The sequence below is a fragment of the Phragmites australis genome, chromosome 1 (genome assembly GCF_958298935.1).
Source record: "Phragmites australis chromosome 1, lpPhrAust1.1, whole genome shotgun sequence".
Taxonomy (NCBI): Eukaryota; Viridiplantae; Streptophyta; class Magnoliopsida; order Poales; family Poaceae; genus Phragmites; species Phragmites australis.
Genome location: NC_084921.1, coordinates 1,262,058 through 1,270,653, shown reverse-complemented (window position 1 = coordinate 1,270,653; position 8,596 = coordinate 1,262,058). Strand labels below are relative to the sequence as shown.

At 47.4% G+C, this 8,596-nt stretch overlaps 2 protein-coding genes across 4 annotated transcripts; one reads left to right on the top strand and one right to left on the bottom strand.

The window, feature by feature from the left end:
- The first annotated feature begins 566 nt into the window (after nucleotides 1–566).
- LOC133908858 (large ribosomal subunit protein eL20z-like) lies at nucleotides 567–4,770 on the top strand. Of its 2 annotated transcripts, none has more exons than XM_062351087.1 (5): nucleotides 567–800; nucleotides 2,275–2,454; nucleotides 2,778–2,910; nucleotides 2,987–3,107; nucleotides 4,441–4,770. In XM_062351087.1, the coding sequence occupies exons 2-5, from the start codon at nucleotides 2,445–2,447 to the stop codon at nucleotides 4,507–4,509; spliced, it is 333 nt and encodes a 110-aa protein (XP_062207071.1). In that variant the 5' UTR covers nucleotides 567–800; nucleotides 2,275–2,444; the 3' UTR covers nucleotides 4,510–4,770. The 2 variants fall into 2 exon arrangements, with proteins under 2 accessions (XP_062207071.1, XP_062207152.1); XM_062351168.1 differs by having other exon boundaries at nucleotides 574–800; nucleotides 2,990–3,107.
- LOC133908720 (alkane hydroxylase MAH1-like) lies at nucleotides 4,771–7,230 on the bottom strand. 2 transcript variants are annotated; one of them, XM_062350892.1, is made up of 2 exons: nucleotides 7,094–7,230; nucleotides 4,771–6,873 (listed from the first exon to the last, which is right to left on the bottom strand). In XM_062350892.1, exons 1-2 carry the CDS (start codon nucleotides 7,147–7,149, stop codon nucleotides 5,373–5,375), a joined length of 1,557 nt encoding a protein of 518 aa, XP_062206876.1. In that variant the 5' UTR covers nucleotides 7,150–7,230; the 3' UTR covers nucleotides 4,771–5,372. The 2 variants fall into 2 exon arrangements, with proteins under 2 accessions (XP_062206876.1, XP_062206952.1); XM_062350968.1 differs by having other exon boundaries at nucleotides 7,126–7,197.
- Between the last annotated feature and the right edge of the window lie 1,366 nt (nucleotides 7,231–8,596).

Sequence of the window (8,596 nt, the reverse complement as noted above, 5' to 3'; positions counted from 1 at the left end):
CACTGGATTTAACCTTCTAGGATTTAACATTCTAGGTTTGTTTCCCAGGCAACCTTGATAAAGATAGTATGATGCAGCAGATGGACTAGTAGCCCAGTAGTAAAACTCCATAGGTGGAGGGAGTCGAAGGGAATTCGACTCCTGTTTCGCATATCAAAATGTCTCAAAAGTAGACCACGCAGTGGAGAAATGTTTGTAAAAAAAGAATAATATGATGCAAAATATAATGTGGAGTTACTTAGTTGCTCGCCACCAATACCATTGTGACAAACCGAATCAAAGGATTACTTACAAGCACGCACAATCCTAAGTTGCTAATAGTTGTGACCAAGAAGAAAATGTCTATTTGTAGACCATGTGATCATCCTTCAAACGGGAAAACCATCTTAAAAAGTATTGAAAAAGAAATAACCCAAAACAGAAAGGATTTTGTTTTCATTTTTTGTATTTTATTACAAAACCCCCTCCCAAAAATCCAATTTCATTTTCAAAAGATACCTGGTTTTGTAATTCACTTGGATAACTGAACTTTTATGATAAATATCATGGATAAAATGGACATTATTCTGGGAAAAGAGAAAAATAGCGAAACAACATGACCTCATCTACTCCACCGACCGGACAAGAAGCCCTCGCGCTTTCTTCCGTTCCTTCCACTCAAACCCCAGCGCGAGGAGGAACCAGGCTTGGCACAGCGCTGGTTCTAGTTCTGGGCATCCAAGAAACGCCACCACAAATCCCTCTTCCCCTTTTGTTCTCCGTCGACCCGACCGCGGCGCATGCTTCTTCTTGTTCTCCTCGTAAGTCCGGTCCTCTTCCCTCACGGCGGCTTGGCTGCTTGCTGTGTGAGTTTCTTGGCTTTGGTTCGGGTCTGGTAGGCGTCCTCGGATCGTTCTAGTTCTTGGTTGGTTGGCGTGAGCCTGATTAGGTTCGAGCCGTGGGTTATGAAGCCTAGTAATCTTGGGTGGTGGATCTAGTAATTTAATCTGGAGGTCTTCCTTTTGCGGGTAGTTGGCTGTTAGGTCGGATGGTCAGGTTCTAGTTCTTATCACCATTGGGATGGCGCGCTGGATTAGGATGGGGAACTCAATGTGTTCGATGAAATTACTGACTAAGTTATCTGAGGAAGAGGGAGTATAAGGTGGATCAGAATTGCTGCTTAAAGGTTGCAGATTAGACGGCGTGGTCTGGTGTATATGCAATCTGAGGGCATGACAGATTGACAGGTGTGTCTTATTTTTTATCTATGAAATTTGTGTAGAGATAAGGAGTTCAACTCACTGTCCCGATGAAAACTGCCATTCCTCCAATTGCACTTAAGATTTGATTTTTCTTGTGGGAAGAATTCAACGCTTGAATTTAGTCTTACATGTATTCGTGTCTTCACCGAAACTAGCTCTAATTAATAGACAGTAAGTTTGAATGTGTTCTGACATACTATTTTGTCAAGACAGGAAAAGTACATGTTCACATGAGGAGTTAAAATCCCATGCTTTGTATTTTGTAAGGCAAATTTTGCTAGAGGACACTCATTAGGTGTGGTCTTTGCCACATGACACGTTTTTTTCCTTCATGTATGCTGTTGGACACCGTGAAAACATGGATATTTACCAGAAGACACTCTAACCATTAAAATATAATATTTTTCTGATTAGGAAAGATAAATAATCTAAAATGACCGGAATATCCTTCTTCCTCATCTCTTCTTCTATCCAATAACTCTGGTTTGCTATTTGGACCCCATGTCCTCTTGCGGTGCCACTGGGCAGACTATTGGGCTGCCAACCATGCCGCTCCGCCAGTCTCCCTCACAACCATGAAGGTCCCATGCCGCCGCTGCCGTGCTCGGCACCGGGAGCGAGGTGTAGGTGGGCCGGCCAGGGCGCGAGCGGGGAGAGCAAGGCAGGAGGAGCGCGGGGTGAGAGGAGCAGGAGGAGGGTGTGTCGGAGCATACATGAAAAAAAACTATGTCCTGTAGCAAAGACCACACTTAAAGAGTGTCCAGTAGCAAAATTTGCCATTTTGTAATGGTAGTAGGTGACACTGCTAACTCTTGACAGTCTTGCAGATCTGGTTGTTATTATACCCTATTATTAAACTTTTGTGTATTGGTATTTGGACATTTATACATGGCACCTGCTGATGCAGGACTAATTCCTGTGTTCCTATCTGTTATAAAGGAGTTTCTGCAATTTCTCATGCATATTTTAATCAATTTTACTCTTATCCGTATTTGAATAGAAATCTTGTTCATAACTTTTCTCTTCTATGCAGCATCATGAACATTCTGGCAAAGTTGCACGCTTGATGTACCCATCTGCTTTCTGTTATGACAAATCCTTGTGACCAAACTTGTTAAATTAGTCATCCCAGGGAGGAATTTGCTTGTCAGTTATTGGTATTAAGGTCGCTGGCAGCTTCTTTGCAGAACAGCTGTAGAATAAATGGTAGAAGGTAACTGTTATTTCAGCTTCATATTGTTTCTTGTGAGTCAAATTAATCTTTAGCTAACTCTCCTTTGGTGCTGGGTATCTTGATCGGAAGCTTTGCAACTGTAGCGCCTTAGCCATAAACAAAACGTGTGAGTACATCATTGTGAGATATAAGCTAACTTCATTCAAATACATATAGTTCGCTTCATACTTGTGAAAAATACGCTTTTCATTAACACTTTAGGACAGGGTGAAGGTATACTCACACTATGCATTATCTTAGCTTGTCAGATTTTAAATGATCACTTATCTCAGCTTATCCGATTCGTATTTTAAATTGCACAGCAAACTCGGATCAATTTTGCCATTGCCAGGAGTGTCTTGGCAAATATACACTACTCAGAGATGAAGAAAACCCACGGTTGGCAATCTTTGAGAGACGGCTTCCTTGCTTTGGTTGTGGAATAGGATGGTCTTCGTAAGTATGCTTTACCGCCCACTTTAACTTTTGGTTCGAAATTCTCCATCTGGCAGTATCTAACATGCCTCTGTAGCAGTTTTCTTTTAGGTTTCTTGTGTCCATTGATTTGGTACTTTGCAGCCACTCTTTACTGCTGCAAGTACTACAATAAGGACCCTCGAGAGCGCCCTGGTCTAGCTGCCTCGGCTATTGTGGTTAGTCCTGCTTTCTTCATAAACCCTAAACATGTTGCTTTCCAGTATGAAAACAGATATCTATTCGATGTGTTTTTCTGTGGAAGTGCTACTATTTATGCCTATAAATTCACACATTCTGATGGACAATGTGTTTCAGTTGTGTTGATTTCTAGTTTTGTGCGACGGTGTGTTGGTTGTTTTTTTAATGCATTGAATAGTAAATTGTTTGGTTTTTGTACTGAAGCTGGGGCCTGGGATTAAGCCAATTTTTCCTAAAGAAAAATAAACGCATAGTCACGGTGTAGGTTCTCTCATGTTTTATCAGAAGGCCCATATATGTCTGGGAGGCATGCAGCTTTTTTTTTGCCATAACCGGGCAGGAGATCTGCCAATTTGCATTAATAAGGAAAAGAGGGGGTTTTCAACCACACTGTACAAAGGACGAGCCCCGCCGCTTGCCTCACGCAAAGCACAACGGCCAGGCACCAGCAATTTACAAGAGAGGTAGGTGCAACCTCCAGAAAAACCAAACGCAAAAATCAAGGCCCTATCCCTCTAAAAACAGAGCGCGCTTCCTCTGTGCAATGTCCTCTACGGTGATGCTTGCCACCTCTCCTGGGGTCTTGACGGAGCTTTAGAAGATGCGCTTGTTACGTTCTTTCCAAATATTCCATTGGGTGTAAATTGTAAATCAAGACGCCGTAGAAATCATGCTGGTGTGCTTTGGGTATGGCCTTTGAGGCGTTATGCCACCACTCTGCGAACGTGTGGAAGGGTCCTGGCGTGGCGAGTAATGGAAAGTCCATATGAAGGGCAGAAAACACCTGGGACCTAACTAGGATGGAGAAAGGGCAGTCTGAGGCAAAGGTGCTTGATTGTCTCCGGCATCAAATGGCATAAGGGAGATTGCGGTTGATGCGGCCATCCCCGAATGGCAAGAGTATCTGCGATTAGGACCTTGTTTTGGATTAAGGTCCAATCGAAGAATCTACATTTGTTTTCCGTCCTGGCCTTCCAGATTATATTTGAGTTGAAAGGTGCAAAGGAGCCCCTGAATTGTGCTATATAAGCTGATTTTGTAGAATAGACGCTGTCCTCGGTCCACCTCCAGTTGATCATGTCCGGGGTGTCTGGGGAAAGTTGGACGAGGCATGCAGCTTTTGATTGGCACTTTGCATATCATTGTCACATTGTGTAGATGATGCAAGTAAACTTCACAGCTAATTCATTGAACGGTGGAGGGTCGACATGCGACTAATCCTGCACAGTTCTTTACATCCGGGGGATAAATGTGCTTGCTTGAACTTGAGATAGTTCGGTTCTAACATCTCAACTCGTTTGTTACATGCAGGCAGCCATCTTCACAGTTCTTACAATTATCGCCCTCTCTGTGACGCTGATAATCTCTGCATACAAGTAATGTCCGGAGCAGGGAAAACAGGGCTAAATGACCCTTGATTGGTAGAGGAAGCAGGTATCCAGAAGAAACTTGTAATGTCAGTGATAGCTCATCTTTTGAACCATCCATCATGTATCACTTTGGCAAGTTGTTGATCGAAGCGTTCCTAGCGTCATCTGTACCTGTTTTCGGTTGCCCTGTTGGCTGTTGTTCATAAGCGAGGATGTTCATTACTCTAGCGCTAACTCTGCGCTATTTTTTACGAGCAGTCGAAATTCTGTATAGCAACGTTATCACCAGTCGTGTCTGGTTGCACTGATCGAGCGCGACGCTACGATGATGATGCCAGTTCGTTCATTGCAAAACCAATCCTTGGAGAGTTTTTGAAGTGTTGCAGACCAATCGAACCGATGGATCAAACGACAGAACCTTTGTTTTGGAGGAAAACATTTCACTAGCTCTAATGCGCTTATGGGCTATTATGTTGAGATTCGTATTAAAAAGTAGTGAAAATTATACAATAGTAGGATACATAGATATCAAGTGAGGGATTGATGAAGATATAGTCCGTGTCCGCACCCTTTGTGGAGTTGTTTTCCCCTTTGCGTTCTACGTTTCATTCATCACATAATCGACCTCTCAGACACGGTCCCCATCACAGATGCAGAGCTGATGCTTATGCATGAATTAATTTGCTGTGGCTTGACTTCCGATCAAACGCCACAGGATTGGCGACATGCAAGCATCATCGATCACCTAGATCTGCAGTGCAAATGTGCAATACACACAAACTCCTATACATACAAACTTGACACTTGACAGTAAATATTTTCATAAAATAAACGTGACAGACATCATTAAGCAAGAAAATTAACGTAACATAACTAAGCTGATGAAGCCTCTTCTCTCTTATGCACCCTCACCTTGAGCCCGTCCTTCATGTGGAGTATGATGGACAGCTTGGGCCGCACCGCGAAGCCGGCGTCGACCTCCACCCGGAACCGCGGCACGACGGCGGTGACGACGGCCTTCATCTGCGCGAACGCCAGGTCCCTGCCGAGGCACGTCCGGGGCCCCACGTTGAACGCCACGAACTTGTACGACGGCTCGTGACGGAGCCGTCCCGCCGCCGTCAGCCACCGCTCCGGCCGGAACTCCAGGCAGTCCTTGCCCCACACGGCCTCCATGCGGCCCATCGAGTAGAAAGAGACGATAACACGCCGCGACGGGCCCACGCGCGCGCCGCTCGGTAGCGTGTCCGGCCGCGCCGCGGCCTTGTGCTCGAACGGCACCGGTGGGTACAGCCGAAGCGACTCCGACAGCGCCGCGTGCACGTAGACCAGGCGCTTCAGCTCGGCGGCGGTGTGGTGTCCCGCGCCGGAGGACGGCGGGTGCGCTCGGAGCTCGTCGAGGATCTTGGCCTCCACGTCGGGGTGCTTGGTGAGCAGCCAGAAGAACCACGTCAAGGCCGAGCTCGTCGTGTCGCGGCCGGCGACCATGATGTTAAGCGTCGTGTCGCGCAAGAACCGGTCGAACTCGGCGCCCTCCTTGCCTACCTCGTCCTGGCACGCCAGGTACGACTTCAGCAGGTCATGGTCGTCCTCGCCGGTGGTGACTGTCGCGCGCTCTCGCCGGAGCGAGATGAACTCGGCGATGGACGCGTCGAGCACCTGCCGAGCCTTGGCCATCTTATTGCTATGCCCGATCTTTAGGAACGACTGGAGCCTCAGCCACGGCACGGGCATTATGTGCCGGTAGAAGAGGACCTCCTCGACGGCGTCCATGGCCGTGGCGAACGGGACGGACGGGAAGTCCGCGGCGAGGCAGCCGGGGTCGAGGCCGAACATAAACATCGCTGTGAGGTCAAAGGTCAGGCGCACGAACACGTCCTGCAGGTCGACGACCGCACCCGACGCGGCGAGGCAGTCGAGGAGCGGCACGAGCCCATCTCGGAGCTTGCGCGCGGTGCTCGCGGCGACCGCGGCGCGGAACCTCTCGTCCGACAGCAACGCGTGCGCCTTGCGCCTCTGGAACGCCCACGACTCACCGTCGGCGTTGAAGATGCCGTCGCCGAGCACGTCGAATAGCGCGGCGAACTCCTCCCCCTTGGGGTAGTTGCTGAAGTTGGACGTGAACACGTGCGCCACGTTCGCCGGGTCGGCCGTGACGATCACGTCTATGGGCGAGCCCCATGGCCCCTTGATGACGTACGACAGCCCGGCCGCGCTCAGTAACTCCGTGATCCACTCGTGCATGTGCCCGGCGTTCACGATGATCGCCGGCAGCGCGCCGATCACCGGCCAGTTCGTCGGCAGCTCGTCCCGCCGCTTCAGCCGATGAAAGAGCAGGAGAAAGCAAGCAAGGGACACCACGACCTCCGGGTACCTGCCAAGGAAGCCCAGAATCCATGACACGGCCTCCATTTCTTTGCTTTCTTTCAGCTCAAAGTGCCTTGTGAGCAACGACTTTGAGTTCTTGGGAGAAATTTTGTTTAATCGATTTGTCGCAAGATAGGTTGATACTTATGAGGTTTATATAGGTAACTTGTGAAGGGTTTGGGTTTAGGTGTGCAAGAGAAAGAGAGCAAGGGAGAACAATTAGTCACCTGGCTTGACATGGCAAGGGAGGAGAGAATACCTTTTCTTCTAACCCAAAGACCATATTGAATTCACCATCAACATAGACCTGCAGTTATGTGGGTTGCTTCCACATATGTACACGAAAGCACTCATTTGTGCAAAGCGTGTGCTCCTTGAGTTTTGATCGATGCATATTGTACACTTGCAAATTGCAATCGATCCTTTATAATTTTTTTTGCAATCAATCGATTTAAACAGTAATGTGTATTGCAGTCACCAAAAAGGTGCCGTCTATGTTTATCACTCTGTGCCTCCTAATGATCAAGCACCTGAAAACAAGATCAATATCTTAGGCGATAAAGAATGGCAGCCGCCGGCGGGTTAGGGGAGGGGGTTGATTTGTGTGTGTGGTGGTGGGGGTGGGGGGGGGGGGTTCCTTCGTTAGAAGAGCTCCCGAGGAGGGAGATCAGGCCGGCAAAGGAGGCGAGGGCGGGGGTGGGAGGACGACTAGATGGGCGATGCTGGGGCAGAGTGAGCGGTGGGCGACGTCGATGAATCTGGTAGCGGGAGCATAGCCGGAGACAAGAAAAGGAGGGCAGGGGGGCACACAGAGAAGACCATTGTCAACCATATGAAGAAGATGGGTGGAGGGACGTCCGATCTTGATACAATGGCTATGATCGAACGACAGAAAATTTTGATTTCAGTCATCTGAAATATAGCGTCACCCTTATCACTCTAATTCCTCCAATCCACATATCCATTCTATGAACATTCTTGCGATGAAGAAAGCCTGCCTAATGGCCCAAAATATATGTTATTGCTTCAGATGTATATGTCACCTAGGTCTACCAAAGTCTGAAACCGTTGGCAAAGATAAGTGCTTTTAGAAAAGTTGCAAAAGTTTGCACTGATGCGCTACTTCTGAACATTTCTTGGATTATTCAGAATGAAAGCATACTATGGGTACATACAGACAAAAACACCTCAGTTGGGGGGGGGGGGGTCTTTTCACCAGGAAAGTTCAGGATTTACTTCAGTCACCAACCACTCTGTGTCACAGACAAGGTCAGCAACTTTGGCTTGCGCTGCACCAATACATTTTGCTTGCCAGACGATGCTGACAGCACACGAAAATGTGAGTGGGGCAAGGAAATGTTTCTTTCTGAAGTGAAGAAAACTTGTGATTCGATTATGGGTAGCCTCTGGATCTGATACTCCAGACCAGGTCTTGAAAAGGATATTTCGAAATGATTTTTTTTTGACACGTTGGTGTTAGCATAGGTCACGTACATCATGTGTATGTCCTGTATATATATCCTCCTGCAACAATAGATGGGGTCGGCTGACACGATCCCAACCAGTTCAGTTAGCGTATCGTGCCAGCAAATTGCCTTGTCCTATATTATCTTGAAAGACAGACAGAAGCTACTGCACTGGAAAATCACCACAGAATGACTGTTCATGCTTAACATTGTAATGACACTGACAGGTAGGTAGACATAAGATACGTTGTTCTTGACAGCACT